This window comes from Podarcis tiliguerta (genome assembly GCF_965153285.1).
Source record: "Podarcis tiliguerta genome assembly, chromosome: 10".
Taxonomy (NCBI): Eukaryota; Metazoa; Chordata; class Lepidosauria; order Squamata; family Lacertidae; genus Podarcis; species Podarcis tiliguerta.
In genome coordinates, this window is record NC_139543.1 from 56405380 (window position 1) to 56424435 (window position 19056).

Sequence of the window (19056 nt, forward strand, 5' to 3'; positions counted from 1 at the left end):
TATGCAGCCTTCTTGACAAAAGGATATTCCTTCCAGTATGAACGAAGGGGGGTGGGGTGGGGGACCATGAAAGAGATCTCCTCTCCACCTCCACCCTCCAGTTAATTTTTAAACAAGAGTTGGCTCATACTTTCCTGGAAGTTTTGCCTATTGACTTGAAGAACCTACCCATCCCCCTTGGCTAATCTGGTTGTGCATGGTAGCAAGGGAAGAACACTCTGCAGGTGTTCAGACATTCTACTCTTTATTATGAACTAATTAATTGTGCTGACGTTAAAATATCTTCCAGGGATGATCCTTTGCCCCCAAATTAAGCCTTGCCAATGGGATCTCTTTGAAAGGAAGTGAGCAAGTTTTCTAGCGATCTGGTCTGGAAAGATGATATCCTTCCAGCCTCCTTCTCCATGTGTGTGTTTTGGGATGGAGTTGATGATTAGCCATGAGAGGAGCAGGGGAAGTTTCTCTGTTCTCTCCCCCCCCCCCCCATTTTAGTGTACTGCTCTTCTTGTTTCTCCTCCTCCTCCTTTACCTCCCTTTTTCTCTGTGGGAGGTCAGGCCTGCTCCAAATGATCCGCATCACACAATCCAAGAGATGTGATGCCTCAAAGCATTTTGGCACACAAATGTGGGGCTGCACCTCAGCATCCCTTGCAACCACTGCAAAAAGAAGCCTGGGGTGCAATTTCTAGATTGCATATTGTCAAGCCAGGTGTGCCACTGTCTAAGTGTGTTGCCATGCTAAGCAACTGCATGAGTTGCTTTTGTGTAATGGGGTCAGCAGCCCTTGTAGGATTTAAACTGAGCCAGGGCTCACCCCAGAGTCTCCTTTCACCACTGTGATGTGCCTAGTAATAGGAAGCTGGAGATGAAGACCTTTCCAGGAAGATAGAAGGCTTTGAGAATGCCAGGTGGTACCGGATCTGCCTCGTATCCATTTCTCCATATTCTGGGACTGTGTTAACTATTGTGCTGTTCACTAGAAGGAAATTAGCTCAAATCTACTCACCTCTGGGGGGTTAACCACCTGAGGGAAAAGTAGCCCCGAAGTGCTCTTAACCATTTTAGCCTCAAGGAACAAGAAAATACAGAGTTAAGGAGGAAGCATTATGTGTAAGTCAAAAGCTGGCACAGCTAACATTTCAGCACCTGCGTCCAAAAAGGGATGCTGTGTAACTTGAAAGCTTGCTGCAAGACCAGCCGGCAAGTACGCCTTGATTTTAAGGGCCCCCTTTAACCTCCCCACCTTTTCACACTTTGCTCATTTTTAACTAGTACCAGACCTCTCGTTTTTGTCGCTACTTCCCCTCCCCGCCCTACCCTTTGATGCATGCCCTGCTTTATGAATCATCCCGCCAGCCCTCCAGAGGAATTCCCTCACTTGCTTTGTGTCTCTCTCTAGTCCTCCTAGCCAAGAAGTGAATGCCTCTGAGCATGTGCAGTCTGTAAGTGGAATATCCTGCCACGGTTCGTGCTACCCACCGGCCTCTCCCATCTCCGTGGGTGGGTGGAGATGCAGAAGGGTGGGCGCCCTGGGAGAAGATCTCCGGCGCGTCTCCAAGCCCAGCAGGTCTCCAGAGACGCCCTGCGCGGTGGCTGGGGAGAGGGGGCGGCGGAGAGCAAGCGAGCGGCCAGCCTCCCTGCTGCTGCCGAGATCCCTCCTTCCCTCCCACCTCGCCGGAGCTGCTGCGCCCCCTCCCTCCTCCTCCTCTCTCGGGCTGACTCCCCTCCTTTTCATTCCCTTCCCTTCCTTGTCTTGCAGGGAGCCCTGATGTGTCTCAGCCTGGCCGGGCAAAGACGCGGGAGCCGCGGGAAGCGCACCATGCCCGGGACGCGGCTGATCCTCAGCCTGACTCTCCTCTGCGGCTGCACGCAGCTTCTGGTCGAGGCCAGCTCCTGGTGGTGAGTGAGACCCAACGGGCGATGCCCGACTCACTTTTTCTCCCCTTTGTCCTGTGTTTGCGTATTTTTTGGAGGGGGCCCCGAGGAATGGTGAGGGAAGAATCCGGGCACGGAAAGGGACGCCTTCTCTCTCCAGCATCACCAGCACCTCCGCACTCACTCCCCGGGGACGGATAACGCACGTGGAGTTTCCTCCTGGCCTTAGTTAGAGGCTGTGGTGGGGACTTGAGATTTTGGGGAAGTCGTTTAACTGCCCCTCCCGTTCCTGGTTTTAACAGCATCTTTTGCAGACTCTCTCTCCAGTTCGCCACTCGGAAGACACCCAGTGCGCGCGTTGGGAGCAGTGTGTGTTGTTGGCGCCTTGTCTTTTCTGCAGCAAAAATCTCTTTTTAGAAAAAGCCCCTTTGAAAGTACTTCTGATAAGTAAGGGGAACGGACTGAAAAAGCACATTCCCCCCCTCTCAATAGATGCGACTAACTAGCTACGCTTTCCTCTTTGGGCTTTTTCGTTTTCTCCTTTGCGTCCATCCTTGTCCTGCCCGGTCTAAGTGACACCCTCAGTTCGGAGCGCATCTCCTGGAAAATAGTTCCGTTGTAACCAGTAGGAATTTTTACTTCCAAGGACTTAAAAATTGCCAGCATTTGTGGAGAACTCGCTCGAAAGGGCGGCAGGGTCTATGTTGTGACTTTCTGTCACTTTCTGGGCAGCGCCTGGCACTCTTCTGTTATTAAACCAAAAGTCCACATGGAGACTGTTTTTTTCCCAAAGCTCAGAGCAAGGCAGGCATTTCCTGATGAGAGACCCTAAAGTGGTGTTTGGTGGGGTGTGTGTGTGTGCTGTCGGTTCCTGATCAGTTGTAGGAAACTGTTGGTTCTCCCATTTAATTAATTCCAGAAGTGTGGCTGTGTTAGTTTATGCATCCGATGTAGGAGGCTGATGCCTTTTAAAGGGGGGGGGGGGGCTAGTTAGCTACTTTGAATCCTCTTCCCCAATTAGGGAAGTCTCTGCCACTTGGCTCTTAAGAGGTCTCTTTGTGAGTTCCCCAAGCAGAGTCCCTTCCAGCCCTGTCCACATTCTGTTGGAAAGACAAAGCCTCAAAAGCCAAACTGCGGCTGCAAGAGATAGACAAGACAGAGAGCTGGCCTGAGATTGGATTGATTGATTCATCATGGTGTTGGTTTCTCATTCCAGGTCATTGGCTATGAACCCAATCCAGAGACCTGAGATGTACATCATTGGCGCCCAGCCCGTGTGCAGCCAGCTGCCAGGGCTTTCCCCGGGGCAGAGGAAGCTGTGCCAACTTTACCAAGAGCACATGGTGTACATTGGTGAGGGGGCCAAGAACGCCATCAAGGAGTGCCAGTACCAGTTCCGGCAGAGACGGTGGAATTGCAGCACAGTGGACAACACGTCTGTGTTCGGCAGGGTCATGAGCATAGGTAAGTGAGGGTCCAGGATGGAGAGGGTGGGGTGGTGGTTCTAAGGATCATGGAAGGTGTGGTGGAGATGAGAAGGTGTGGACTGGGAGGTGTCAAGCAGTGGCGTAGCGTGGGTTGTCAGCACCCGGGGCAAGGCAAGTAATTTGCGCCCCCTAACCCGTAGATTTGCGCCCCCTAACCCTAACCCCCAGATGTTGCGCCCGGTGCGGCCGGCCCCCCCTGCACCCCCCACGCTACGCCACTGGTGTCAAGAGCAACACCTGGGGAAAATGGGGCTCCCAAGAGCAGAGGTATCTACAACAAGAGTGATGGTTGGGAAACCTGCAATCCTTCATAGGTTGCTGGACTCCAGTTCCCATCAGCCAGCACAGTCTAGTGGTCAAGGATGATGGGGAGTTCAGGAATCCACCTAGTACTCATGGGAAAATGTGGCGTGATCTTTTAGAGTAACCAAATGAAACTTGTAACACATGGCAAACTAAAAGTCTGTCATTTCATCAGGACAAGTTATTTGTTGTTTACTGTTGCAATAATTGTTTTCTCAAAATTTATCTTCTGTACCATGAAAATAAATATTTTTTTTTTAAAAAAAGGATGATGGGAGTTGTAGTCTGGCAACATCTGGAGGGTCATAGTCTCCCCACCATTGCATTAAGAGGCTGGGTAAAGCAGTAGAAGTGAGTGGGGTCCACCATTAAGGCTAGAGCTACTTTGAGGATATCATCGCCTGAGTATAAGGAAGTAGGAAGGCAATTTGCACACGGGTGCAAGCATGGTGCACCAACGAGAAGAGAGATAGGTTGTAGGTGGCATGAGTATCACATGCAGAATGGAGCAAATGGTGTTAAAAAGTCATGGGAAAGCCAGTTTGTATGAGAAAGATGGGGGAGCAGGTGGAAAGTAAAGGGGAACCAGCTAGCTTCCGGGTAGCACTGGTTGGAGAAAGGAAATGAGATAAGATTAATGCCAAGGGGAAATGGTTGTGGGTGGTTTGTAGAGCCAGGGAAACCTGCATGGGAGAAAAGGGTGTGATTTCATATAGTGCTTGATCAAGTGCTTGAGGAGTAGCAAAGATATAGTGATAGATACAGTACTTTCAAAGACCAATCAATCCTTAATTCTGCTGGGCCTGATTTTAAGTCTTCCCCTCCTTCTTTCAAAGTATCTAAGCATAACAGATCTCACTCTTGCCTCAGGCTTCACTATTAAAGAAATCCCTAAAACTGGCTTCCTCAACCTCGGCCCTCCAGATGTTTTGAGATTACAATTTCCATCATCCCTGACCACTGGTCCTGCTAGCTAGGGATCATGGGAGTTGTAGGCCAAAAACATCTGGAGGGCCGAGGTTGAGGAAGCCTGCCCTAAAGCATTGATCAAAGATATACCTTGAGTTACACCTCACTACCTTTTTGAATACAAAGGACAAATGGACTGAACCGAAACTGTGAGTCATTGAAACTTGTCTGTAACACCCTGCTGGTCAATGTGTCATATACTAGAAGTGTTAAAAGGTTTTCTGATTAGAGATGGTATTGTCTGAAATGACTAAAACATTTGCATTGGAAAACCTCCCTTGTTTCCGCTAACTACATAGAGCAGCTACCTTTGCATTCTGCCTGATGAAAAGTTATGTGAAGCTTAAAGAGTGGCATGCTAGAAATCAGTCCAAGAAAGGAACCCACTGCCAGTCAGGGCTTCCAATTGTGTGATACATGTCCTTTATGTACTGCACAGGTGTGCAGTATAGGCACTGTTTTGGAAATGGCCTTGTGGAAAGCGGACCTAAGGGATCGTTGCGTTGCTTGCTGCCTTACCTGTTTTGTATCTCTTTAGGCGCTTATTGGTCACAATATTTAAAATCAGATGCACTCAAAAGTGTCCAGAAGACGTAAGCTCTGCATCCAAACAACTGACCTCTCATTCTAAATGTGTTGGGGAAATGCACTCTGTACATTGCTCAGAGTCACCGTTACTGGATGTGCTTATCATTGAACCTGGTTCCATGATTAAGCTCTGGCTGTATCTACGCTATTGGGAGGGGTTCTATAACTTCCCTGGGTATATTATTCAGTTATCCACCTGTTTGGCGGGTCAACACACATCTGGAACTTGGGGTGGAGAAGCAGGTTGAAGGTTCCTGCAGAACAGCAGTGTATGGGTCCCATGCTGTGAAATACTCTTACAGCAAAGATTTGGATGGCATCCTCCTTGTTTTTGACTTTCAGGCGTCTCTCAAAGACGCTGTTTAAGCATAGAGGTATTTGCAGCTGTTTATGTTTTATTTTTGATCAGCCAGTCACCTTAATGATTATGTGCATTTTTAAAAATGGTCTTTTAAGTTTTTATGTTGTACACCAACCTGATATTTTACGATATGGCAGTATAGAAAAAGCTTTTATAAACAAATAATGCAAGTGAAGTCTGCAGCCCACTGATCTCTCTTCCTTTAGTTTTCTCTCTCTGTTGTCGGATTACTCAGATAGGGAAGCCTTATTTGGAAATTCCACTTCATTGTCTTACAAAACCCACAGACAATTTGTGCCCTACTTGCCTTCTCTCATCTCCAAAATATGACATGCAGCCCCTTCGCTTCATGGGGCAAGGAAGGAGGGGAGGCTGAGGAATCGCTTCGCTTTCTTTCTCCATCAGTGGAATCCTGGAACCTGCCCACCATGAGAATATGGGGCATCTCCAGGGTGCCATCTGCCCTGCAGTAAAGAGGTTCATTGACAGGCCATTTCAATACTTGAACTGAGGTGTGAGGTGGAGACATTGTTCCAAACCCTTTTGAAATGCAACCCTCCGCTGGCAAGAAATGGGGAAATCCGGGCTCAGGTTTGATGTGTCCACTGTGAGGATAATAAAGGAAAGGTGTTAAAAACTACAGCCTCCTTTTCTCAGGGTTTTCCCAGAGCTGGAAAAGGCCCCTTGCAAGGCAGCAATATATTCCTTCAGAAATTCTCCTTAACATTCAGAGGAATTGAAGTATGTTTTGAGAAAAGGTGGCTGTAGCCTTTAGAGTATTTCTCACCAATAAACCTCCTCTTTGTAATCAGTTTCCTGGTTTAGGATACCTACATTTGATTGGATGGCTCTCATTGGTTAATTAAATATCAGCAATAATGGGCCATGTTTTAATTTTGAGGATATTTTAGGGAAATGCCAGTTATCTTACAATATCTTTCATTGTTCCCCAATAATTAATAATTAGACTGAAATCCTATAGCAGGGAATAAGCCCTATCAAGCTCAAAAGGAATCACTTCTGCTCTGTGTAGATGTGAGCAGTTAATCACTTACATCCAGATTCCCTTCCAGACAATGAGATGAAAGTGGATTAAATTCACAACAAAAATGTAGCCAACCCCATAAAACAATGCAACAATATTATAACCTATACATACACACTTTTTGATTAAAATAATATTTAATGAGTGTGTGTGTATGTATCTGTTTTTCAGTCCTCTTAGCATCTGTAATTTAAATTCAAAATCTACAATGGCTAGGCTACAGATTACAGTGAAACTTCTTGTTGTACTTTCTATTCCCCACAGGGACATTTACAAGTGAATGTTATAAATGTTTACTCTGAAGCAAGTCCCCACTGAGTTCTGTGATTACAGCATACCTAAGATGTTTTCAGAGTCTCTTGTCTCTAATCCCATTGGAGATAAGTAGATCTAAGCCTATGATCCTAAGTTCATTTGCTTGGGGATAACTTAAGAGTGAGGCAACAGGGACCAAATGAACGTCAGAGGTCATCTATATTGTCAATTATTCAAATAACATTAGGTTACACAATGTTTTCCTTTAAGTTTCCATAGCTCAGTGGTACAGCATCTGCTTCACATGCAGAAGGTTCCAGGTTCAATCCCTGGCACCTGAAATATCCCCTTCCTGTGGCCCCGGAGAGCAGCTCTCAGTCAGTGAAGACAATACTGAACTAGAGGGTTGATAGTGTTGAGAGACAATCATGTGCAGTAGTTAGCATGTTCAACTAGAACTTGGAAGACCAGGGTTCAGATGTTCAGCTGTGAAGCTCGCTAGGTGAGCTTAGGGCAGGCCATTCACTGCCTCTTAGCCTAACCTTACCTCTCAGTGTTGTGGATGAAATGGAGATATGGGGAGGGAGAGGCAAGAATGGCTACCTTGAGCTCTTTGAGGGAAAGGTGGGATACAAAATGTAATAATAAACAAACAACAATGAAACTCGTTTACAATAAATTATACATAAGATTATTTATTAGTTGTTTTATTAATTAAAAATATTTATATACTGATTTTCTCTTAAAATGTCCCAGCTGGTTTACAATAAAAAGTTCCTCATTATTTAATCATAAAAAATACAATAATGCAATTTGATCAGCAGAAACTCTGACTGGCTGAAACAATTCATATAATTCCTGTAAACTACACGGGATATATGTGCATAGCAGCCAACGCTGATTACCTAGGAATCCGCATAGCAGACTGGGGATTTTTCCAGCAAAATGAAGGTGTGTGGGTGTGTGTGTGTGTGTAGGGCTGGTACTGTCCATATAAGCCTTATGTAAATAAATGCATGCACATGGGTTTTGCAAGCCATTCTTGTATCACAATAGAATCTTGCAAAACCCCTGTGTGTGTGAGTATATATGTATTTACATACAGTACTTATACGATGTCCTACAACAAGTTCTCAGGGTGGCTCAGGCCAAGAAGTAAAACAATTAACAATTCAATAACAGTTGAAAGCAAAGAAGTATAAATACAACATAAAAAACAGTCATGGAGGATAAGACCAGCTTAAAGTTAGGACTGATTAAAAGACCTGATGAAAAGGTATTTGGCTGGTGCCAAAATATCACCAGAGCCATTGCCTGGTGAGCTTCCTTGAGGAGGGCATTAGAGTGGTACATCGGATTAAGTACTTAATTCGTTCCGGAGGTCCGTTCTTAACCTGAAACTGTTCTTAACCTGAAGCACCACTTTAGCTAATGGGGCTCCTGCTGCTGCTGCTGCCGCGCCACTGGAGCACGATTTCTGTTCTCATCCTGAAGCAAAGTTATTAACCTAAGGTAATATTTCTGGGTTAGTGGAGTCTGTAACCTGAAGCGTATGTAACCTGAAGTGTATGTAATCCGAGGTACCACTGTACTTAGCTGGAGTGGTATCAGGGAAAAGGCCCATTGCCACCTTTGATGCCTCACTCAGAAGGGAGTTCTTGGGAAAAGCACATCTGAAGAAGATACTTCCAGAGGAGCACATTCTTTTGCATGTCCTGTAGAGATGGTGCATGAAATAAGGTGCATAATTCTCTGTGGTGAGAATTCTTCTTTAAGAGCTTCCACGTGATTACATACACCAGGAGTGGGGAACCTTTTTTAGTTGTTGTTGAGGGCCACACTCCTTAGGTCAGAACTTTCTAAGCTCTTCATGTTGTTGACACACTTTTTAGACATGCATCATTTCGCGACACAAGTAATTCAGTTTTACTAGCAAACCGGAGGTTAGATTAATCCCTTTCCAGCCCTGGGAGGAGTGAGGGGAGCGTTTGTGTGACACACCTACATGCTGCAGCCGATACACTAACATGTCGCATCACACAGTTTGAAAAGCTCTGCCTTAGGAGTTAATTTGTCAGGGGCCTGGGCCACATTGCCATTTGTGAACTGGACTGAAACCAGCAGTGGTTGGGTACTGACTAAAAAATGAGTTGGGAAACACTTCCTGCCCTCTCTTTTCTCACACTCTGCTAACCACTTTCCCCACTCTTTTCTTCCTCACCCAGCAGGCTACTGGGGAATTCTTGCCAGACCCAAAGGTCTGAACTGATCTCCTACAGCGGAGTTTTTAAATTAAGTCAAGGGCCACATACAATTAACCCAAGGATTGCAGGTTGCCCACCTGTGACACATGTTGTTGTTTAGTCGTGTCTGACTCTTTGTGACTCTATGGACCAGAGCACGCCAGGCACGCCTGTCTTCCACTGCCTCCCACAGTTTGGTCAAACTCATACTGGTAGCTTCGAGAACACTATCCAACCATCTCGTCCTCTGTCGTCCCCTTCTCCTTGTGCCCTCCATCTTTCCCAACATCAGGGTCTTTTCCAGGGAGTCTTCTCTTCTCATGAGGTGGCCAAAGTATTGGAGTCTCAGCTTCAGGATCTGTCCTTCCAGTGAGCACTCAGGGCTGATTTCCTTAAGAATGGATAGGTTTGTTCTTCTTGCAGTCCATGGGACTCTCAAGAGTCTCCTCCAGCACCACCTGTGACATATACTCCACTTGAATGTTGCACCTTGCTTAGCTGCTCAAAGAACTTAAAAACAGTAAGGAGAGCCCTGCTGTATCCGACCCAAAGCCTGACTTTTTCTGTTCAGCATTCTTCTTTCCAGCAGTAGCATTCTGGGGAGCTGACAAAGTAGGATATGAAGGCAACAGCACTTCCCTCTTGGTTATTCCTGAGAATCTGGTAGTTACGAGCACACTGCCTCTTTGTAGCTAATAGCCGGGATAGGAACTCTTTCAAATCCCTGAACAATTTCAGTGTTTATTTTACTTCCAAATATCCCGCAGGACATATTTCTTTCCTTTGCCTTCTTGAGGCGGCTGAGAATGAAGCAGAATGGTAGGAGCCACAATAAAAATGTGACGTGAATACTTACAATTTAGCGTGATTCAGCCACTGCAGGAGGTCTCTTTCAACCAGGGCTGTGTAGCGCCAATAACTGAGCAGATCCACACACATCCTGGCTTATATGGAGCCCAGCCTGTCCTTTGTTGTATCCAAAGCATGGAGTCAATAAGAGGCCCCAAGGGAAGTCAACTCAAAGGAACAAGGATGAGAGGATGTCTGATGAAGTAAAGGAATCATAAACCATCTGTCTCCCTGCTGTCATTTCTACCCAAAGATACCAAAACCTTGAGTAATCATAAGGCATATCTGAGGGGAGGAGTGACACATTCTCACTCCTTTTAAGATCAGCAAATTCAAACAACAACACACAGCTAAAGTGGTTGCTCTGTCCATAGCAACAGCAAAATCCCAATATGGTGCATGCTAGGGTGCATTCTTGGGCTCAAGTTCACATACAGAATTATGCACAAGCTGAGATTGCTCCCGTATACAGATAGTGATTCACACACAAAACTTTCCCTAACATTCATCCAGGGCAGCTCCTGCTCATATGGAGCTCTGTGCACAAACACATAACTTTGGATCTGAATGCTAGTGTCAATATTGAGTAATACTATTATTGTGGGATATTTGCCAACTGGTTTCCTGTTGGAACTGGCAGGAGACGGGGAAGTTAGGATTTGGGGCGAAAATGGGCTTGGCGGTGTCAGATCTGGGTGTTAGATGTGTGTTTAAACCCAGATCTGCCACAAATCACATAGACAATGGGCTGTGTGTGTGTGTGTGAGAGAGAGAGATAGACCAGATTGAAGGAGCAAGTGTTGCCTGAGGGTGGGAGCTGGTTGTTACCCTCTCCTGTGGCATACAACCTTGGTTCATTTTTCACCACTAGTTTCAGAAGCCCTGGGGGCAAAAAAAAAAGCCTGGGGAGAGGGACCAGGGGGATGTAAATATATGGGTTGGTGTGGGGGAGGCTTCAGTGTGGCTAGAGTGGTGGGTTCAGAGATAGACCCAGGCTCAATCTCCCACCCCTTCAGCTATGAAGTTTGACCTATCTTTCAGTCTAACCTAATTCACAGGGAGAGGGAGGAGAGTACTGTAAAATCGTACTGGAGGAAGGATCTGGACAAAATATATACTAAGCTGGACCAAATCCCTTCCCGCTTACTTTCTGTGTGATTTTCACAGATGCACGTAAGCAAATGGATCTGTTGTTGTAAGTTCCTGTGGTTTAGCCCCAAAGGAGCCTGGCCAACCTTCTGGTCTTAGAGTAAGATGGAGGGTGGGACTTATCATTATCTATAAAGGTTGTCTATGAAATTGTCTGGAAAGAGGGGAGAGGACTCAGTGAGAACATAACAAGAGCCCTGCCAGATCAGAGCAAAAGCCCATCTAGTCAAGCATTCCGTTCTTACTTACTGTGGCTAGACAAGTGCGTGTGGGAAGCCCACAAGCAGGACTTGAGTGCAGCAACACTCTTCTAATTTGTGATTCCCAGAAACTGGTAGAAGAGCATAAGAAGAGGCTGCTGAATCGGGCCAAAGGCATCTAATCCCAATGCTATTCTCACAGTGGAAACGAATCAAAGGGCCCTCCAGACATCCTTTTTATTGCTTATTCATGATTATTTATGCTCAGGATGGTATCAGGGCAGTTCTACACAATCCTATTTTCAATACTGCAAAAGCTTTGTGGCAGACATACAGCTTCATTTCCAGCTGGTGCATAGCTTCTTGCTGAAATCCTGTAACTTCTCATACCACAAATGTTCCAGGGTTTTGTTGTGGTTGTGCTTTAGTACAAGAGAGTGCCCCTTCAGATGGCAATCATGTGGTAACATTGGAGAAGCATCACGGAACAGCTAATAAAGTGGAATAATTTGTAGATAGTCCAGTATAAATCCACCACCAATTTACTGTTATTTTATCAATGGCATGTTACGGAATACACATACAAAACAGAAAAAGGCACCAGTCCATAGATGCCCCAAAAGAAGCTTGACAGTCCTTATATTAGCTAAGGTAGAAATTAATTTTGGGTGGTGTGCTATGCAAATAGTCAATAGAACCCAAATTGAGCTATTTTACCTAGCAGTTGGGGGGATTTTCCTTCAGAGAACAGAGTCTCATCTTCAGTTGGTACAAAATTCTGAACTTACATATGTTTTCTCAGAAGATGTATGGGTTTAGGGCAGTATATAAATAAAATAAATCCGTAAGCCCTACCACATACGGTGCATACACTGCACACAGTGGGACTTACTCCCAGGTAATTGTGTATGATTGCAGATGCACTGAAGGGGTCAGAACTAAGAACTGTTGTAGGTGATTCCCACACTGAACTGACTCCCATGGAGGGATGATGGCCTGGACAATTAAATGTGTGAGCAATACAGAACTGCAGAAGCTTGCGTTGCAGTATAAATCCCTAGACCCTCAGAGCCTCTATTAACTGAGATTTATGTATTTTTGTAACCTTCCCATTCTCTACGCCAGGTAGCCGAGAGACCGCATTCACTTACGCTGTTAGCGCTGCAGGGGTGGTGAATGCCATCAGCCGTGCCTGCCGTGAAGGGGAGCTTTCCACCTGCGGTTGCAGCCGGACAGCCCGGCCGAAGGACCTGCCCCGAGACTGGCTTTGGGGCGGATGCGGGGACAATGTGGAATATGGCTACCGTTTCGCCAAGGAATTTGTGGATGCCAGGGAGAGGGAGAGGAACTATGCCAAGGGATCTGAGGAGCAGGCCCGCACACTCATGAACCTACAGAACAACGAGGCCGGCCGCAGAGTAAGATCCTTTTTTAGCACTTTCTCTTTGGGGAAGAGGCAAGTTTAGATTGTAACCAGTGTGCTGCATTCTTAACAATGAGACCAGTTTATAAGACCCAACAGTTTATCTGAACCTAATAATAAATGCCAGTAAACAAACCAAAAGCACACAGTCCAAGCACCTGAATGCTAATTATTACACTGCCTTTTCCAGTGATCATGGAACTATTCCTACCTGTCATGCATGCATATCATTAATAATAATTCGTAAGAAGTGGCAAATATTTATGTCCTACTCTTCCAAAAGGACCTAGAAAAATCTGCAAAAAATGGGGGGGGGGGGGAATATGTGTTCCTTGGACACTGAGAATTCTACAACTAGGGTTGTCCTCTTTTTGTGTGAGAGAGACCTCCTCTGCTTTAATAGCTGCATGGCAGGCAACAGAAGTTCAACAGATGAAGCTTTTCTCCTGACATGGAGATGGTAAGGTGCCACCTGTTAGGAACATAGGAAGCTGCTATACATTGAGTCAGACCATGGCTCCATCTAGCCCAGTATTGTCTTCACCGACTGGCAGTGGTCTCCAGGGTTTCAGGCAAGGGTGTCTCATACCTGTACATGGAGTTGCTGGGATTGGAACGTGGGACATTTTGCATGTAAAGGAGATGCTCTCCCACTGAACTACAGTGGTACCTCAGGTTAAGTACTTAATTCGTTCCGGAGGTCCGTTCTTAACCTGAAACTGTTCTTAAGCTGAAGCACCACTTTAGCTAATGGGGTCTCCTGCTGCTGCCGCGCCGCCGGAGCCCGATTTCTGTTCTTATCCTGAAGCAAAGTTCTTAACCTGAAGCACTATTTCTGGGTTAGCGGAGTCTGTAACCTGAAGCATATGTAACCTGAAGCGTATGTAACCCGAGGTACCACTGTATATTCCTTCTCCTGGGGTAAGGGGAATTTCTATTGAATTTCTGTTGTGAGGTGCAATTGCCAACATGTGAATAACTGCAGTTGGATCAGGAGACCTGAACACAGGGCATAAACTGTTGGAAATGTGACACGAATTAACTCAGAAAATAGAGGGGCCAGGTCTGTTGAATGAAGGCTGTGTATGTGTATCTTCAGGGCTCATGTGTCCAGTTTCATCTCCTGATTCATGTTTTCCTGATGCAAGGAAACAACATTTTACAAGTGCAGTTATTTGGCTGAGAACATGTGCAATATTTTATTTTTTAAAATACATTTTAAAGAAAACATATAAAATCTGCTTTTCAGTTTAAAACCTTCTCGGAGCAAACTTCTCAGGGTGATAGCATTCTTTCACCCCCACCCTAGCTAGTGCGTTAATTGCAATAATGAATGATATGTGGAATGCAGTTGCACAAATGACACATGAAGATACGGACTTGTCAGGCTGTCGCTCCACCTAGCCCATTAACATCACTAGTGATGAGTGACTAACTGCCTGTGCCATTTTTGCTATTAATGTTGCTTCTTCTTTTTTTAAAGATTCTAGCTGTGTTCTGTTTAATTGTCTCTACACAAGTGAATTTGCCCCCCTCTGTTCTTCCTGGATTGGAGACCAGGTCTTACTGCAGGGGGCACCCTTGATCGCTAAGGAGCATCTGAGCACTTCCTTTCCCCCTTCCTTGGTGTCTGCAGCTCAAGTGATGGAGGACGAATTCTGTCCCACTTCAGTTCCCAGGAAGAGCCATAAGAGGGTGGGAATGGAACTGAATTTGCTTCAGTTTTCCACACAGTCCTGACCCCATTGCTGCTCCACTGCACTCTTGAATTTTTTAGGGCCCCAAACCTTTAGCTTTATTGCCTGTTGTTTGTTTGTCTTTGACGGTTATCTTAGCTTGCCCTTTCCTTCCATCTGTCTCTTTCTCCACTTGGTCTCTCCTTATCTGTCTCCCTTTGGCAGCCCTGCCACGTTGTTTACCCGTTCAACATGTAGTAGACCTCAATCATCAGCCACTCCATCCAGTGCCAAGCAAGGCTGAGAGGAGGCTTGGCTAATTAACCACATAGGAATTAGCCAGTTGATTCCCTTTACATCCCACTTCTTTACAAAGGAAGAATCAGAAAGGAATTTGAGGTGGAGGCCGAAGAGGGACAGATTTTAAACAAATTCTGCTTGCAGATTGAGTCCAGTTGATCTATGTTTCAGGTCCAGACATCTTAGCTTCCTCTGGAAACTTGTACTCTTCACATTGTTTACATAGCTCAGTCAAAATCTTTCTTCAAATGGTCCAGCTCGTAAGCTACCTGCATTTCAGCAAAGAAGATACATGAGGAAACCATTTCTTTCTTAGCGCCAAATATCCCCCTTTAATGTAGGCATAGAGAGTTGTGCCTGTATCACTTTGAAGCAAGTGCTATTCATCACAGTTAGATTGGTATCCAGGTAATCAATTTAGGATTGCCTGATATAAATAGCAATTGTTTGTCTTTAGAAGAGAGCTTCCATGCCACATCTGGCTCTCAAGCCATGTTTTGATTGATTAGACTGCCATGCAGCTCTTGGAGGGAGCTCTTGTTTAAAATTATCGTTAGGTCCAATTAGCTAGGACAGAGATCAGAATCCGCTTATTCTTAAAATTGGCTCCCATGGGCTTTTTGTACATGACTGAGGAAGGCTGTCATTTAAAGAGACAGTCTGCCACTATTACATCTGGTTTGGCCTCTAGATAATGGAAGTAGAATGCAGAATTCGGGTTTCTGTCTCATGAACTTCATGGAAAGCAACTTTAAATTCCATAATATCACTCACTCTGGACTTGAGACTGAGGATCAACCAGCCAAGTCTTATTCAGTGTACATTGGCATTGAGATGGTTTTCACAATCTCAGTCTGGTCATACAGCATGGTTACTGGCACTGCTAGGGAGCCTCGCCTTCCCACCTTCCACTGTAAGGGAACCGTGTGCTATTCTTATATGTGTTTTCCTGCACCCATCTGCAAAAATGCACATATTTGGGCATGATGTGGAAGTTAAACCTCACACTTGCCTCTTTGCTGTGGCTTTCATTTTATACTTTGGTTCTAGCGGACTCACCTGCCCCTAAAACTCCATATGCTCAGAGTATATAGAGAGCTCATTCTGAAACAGAACAATAGTAAAAGATATGCTAGACCTCAACATAAAAGGGGGGGGGGGATCCTTTAATAGATGAGGCCCTCCAGAAACATTTGCAGCCATATGGCAAGGCTTTCACATTTGTTGAAGCAGCAAGGCCCAAATTAACCTTTAATCCTGCATGGTGGATCTCCTCAACTGCCAATTCCCCCTCTTCAACCCCCCCCCCCCCAATCTCTTTCATTTGCATGTTAGTTATTATTATCTTCCTTTTTATAATACTAAAAAAAGCTGAAATCTTACACATTTTTCAGTTAAGCACTGAAGGATGCTATTGTTGGTTAGGGTGTGGTGGCAGTGTGTGGGATTACACTTTAATTTGCCTATATGGGAAAAAGGAAGCGTGACTTCTTCTCTTTTCCTGATAATGACAATTAATTAAAGTTACCCCCCCCCCCAAAGGTACTGGGGCTTAAGCCTCCCTGGAAGTGACATCCTTGGCTTTTGCTACAGAAGCTCCTCATAATCATCTCACATGTGCAGGGGCTGTTTGTGGTTGCACAGTTCAAGGGAGCGTCATTCTGCACATACTTAAAGGCACTGAGTAATTAATCAAATTACTTTTCTTAGTAGTATCTGTCTGTCTGTCTGTCTGTCTATCTATCTATCTATCTATCTATCTATCTATCTATCTATCTAACCAAGGCTCTTTGCAAAGCTTGATTAATAGCAAGAGCAACAAAAGGACATTGAAATAACAAACAACAAAGGACACCACTGCAGTACGAACAGAAAAACAGAATCCATAATGGCCACCAAACTCCTGCATTCCCCCAAGGCCCTCTGGAAAAGATGGATTTTAACAGTGCAGTAAAAACAGAATAGTGATGGAGGCAGGCAAGCTTCTTTGGGGATAGCATTCTGAAAAAAGGTGCTAGAACCAAAAAGGTCCTGTTTCTAGTGCTCAAACCTACCAAACTTCAGAAAGCACCTCAAATTAGGCCTACAGATGAATTTTATCATTTTGCAACCACAACAGCATTGGAAATTAGTTTCACGACAAAACAATGGTGAGACCTTCCTCAAATGACACTCTGAATGTAAAAAGGCAGGAGGAGAATATGCTTAGGTTTCCTGGCTCTGATACAGCTGTTGGACTGAACTCAACATAAAATAAAAAAATCCAGAAGTATAGCAGAATATTTAGAAAGGAAAGAAAGTTGTTCTAATGCTTTCTTAAGCCAGGAGGCTCATCTCCAAGGCCTATCAATATTTCTTTATATAGCAGAAGAACGCTTTCCAGGCTTGCAAAGCCAGAGTGCTTTGCTGCTGTGCAGACTTTTGGATGTTCCTTTTTTGTGCACAGATATTAGTTCCAAACCCACTTGGATTGGGCCCCAAGTGCTTTATCTGCATCACTCACCTATAATTAGAAATTGGTTTGAAGACTGTTTCCATCATCATGGTTCTCTCCGTGATGGACTTATCCCACCATAGTTAAGTGGAGCAGATCATAACTTTGCCAGAGAGAGATTGTTTCAGGATGTCTCTGATACTGGCTGAGTTCTCCTGTTTCCTGAGGGAGATTTCTTTTTTTAAGACTCCATGGTATTCACTCACATTTGGATTGACGTCAATTTTTTTTTTGTTTTAAAAAGCTGTCATAAAGACTCAAAGTTGAAATACAGATTTTTAAAAGATGCATGGCTACCATGAGGGTAATAGATTTTATTAAGCAGTAAGCATCCAGCAGCTCACCATGAATCTCTCATCTCTGATCTAACACCAGGCAGACACATTGAATTTTGTAATATGCCTTGTAGGGTTTGAGTGGGGGAGGGGAGTGTTGTATTAAAACAGACAAGAATTCTGTGGTTCAGGTACTTTATTTCTTTGAAGGTGCTGTTTCACGCATCAGCCTTCCTATTAGGTGCACATAAATTACTGGTACAAACAAAACTGTATAATGTATTTATAGCAGACCTATCTTTCATGATGGTGGTGCCTCAAGGTAGCGTATGCAGGCTTTCCAGGGGTTTTCTCATCTAGTCACTGACCATAAATCTTTGGGGAAAGGCATGTGCTTTAAATGGGCTTTAAATCTATGGTGTGTATGTGGCCTTAGTTTCAGCAGGGTTGTTGTACCTTCAGAGTACTAAAATGCCTACTAATGGATCCTCTGTGTTATTTAACCATTTGTGGCACATTCATAGCTGGGAGGGAAAGGACCAAGGCATCTTTGTCTGATTACTTAGAGGCATTTTTAACTCACCACAGGTGATCAAGCCGGTGGCTCTTTTCAAGCTTCATGTGCATCATTATCACTCTTTTATATGGGGATATTTTTAATCTACTGAAACATCCTATCTTGGTCAGTTTGCTTTTTCATAGGAGTTGATTTAACTTTATTCTCAGGTTGGCTTTGTATGTACAGAATTATCTCAAGGCCATTGTACAGATTAAAGGTAAAGGTAAAGGTACCCCTGCCCGTAAGGGCCAGTCTTGACAGACTCTAGGGTTGTGCGCCCATCTCACTCAAAGAGGCCAAGGGCCAGCGCTGTCCAGAGACACTTCCGGGTCACGTGGCCAGCGTGACATCGCTGCTCTGGCGAGCCAGAGCCGCACACGGAAACACCGTTTACCTTCCCACTAGTAAGCGGTCCCTATTTATCTACTTGCACCCAGGGGTGCTTTCGAACTGCTAGGTTGGCAGGCGCTGGGACCGAACAGCGGGAGCGCACCCCGCCGCGGGGATTCGAACCGCCGACCTTTCGATCGGCAAGCCCTAGGCAATGAGGCTTTAACCCACAGCGCCACCCCGCGTCCCCTATTGTACAGATTTCATAGCAGCAAACCTGGGTTTGCACAGTGTATGCTTGATAGAATTGACTCAGATTAATGTATCTGTACATTTTTCCAAATGTATTATTTGTCTCCCTCACACATTACATTTTTAGATGCATGGTGTTTTTTATTGTATTAAAAAACCATTACACTAAAAATATAATGATGAAGAATATACAGTGGGGGAAATCTCTCCTCATTTAGATCATTGGCTCTGACGTCCACATTTTCCACAGCAGACTTCAGTTTCAGAGGCATCCAAATTGTGACAGGCATTTTCAGATATTGGAAAACAAATTTCAGTCAACATGCTTGCACTCAATTCTGAACCTTGTCTTAACAGCAACTCACATGACATTCTGTAGCCACTGTTACAAAATTAATGGACTGTTATACTCCTTACCAGCTT

The 19056-nt window shown here is 44.9% G+C and overlaps 1 protein-coding gene across 7 annotated transcripts in view; it reads left to right on the forward strand.

Moving 5' to 3' along the window:
• Positions 1 to 19056, forward strand: part of WNT5B (Wnt family member 5B) — a 122660-nt gene that overhangs the window by 100969 nt on the left and 2635 nt on the right. For 6 of the 7 annotated variants that reach the window (XM_083402300.1, XM_083402303.1, XM_083402299.1 and 3 more), the window contains 3 exons: positions 1760 to 1899; positions 3092 to 3339; positions 12450 to 12742. In XM_083402300.1, the coding sequence (XP_083258426.1) occupies positions 1760 to 1899; positions 3092 to 3339; positions 12450 to 12742 (681 nt within the window). Of the gene's footprint in view, positions 1 to 498; positions 710 to 1759; positions 1900 to 3091; positions 3340 to 12449; positions 12743 to 19056 lie in introns of those variants that run through there. The other variant, XM_083402304.1, reaches the window with a different exon arrangement.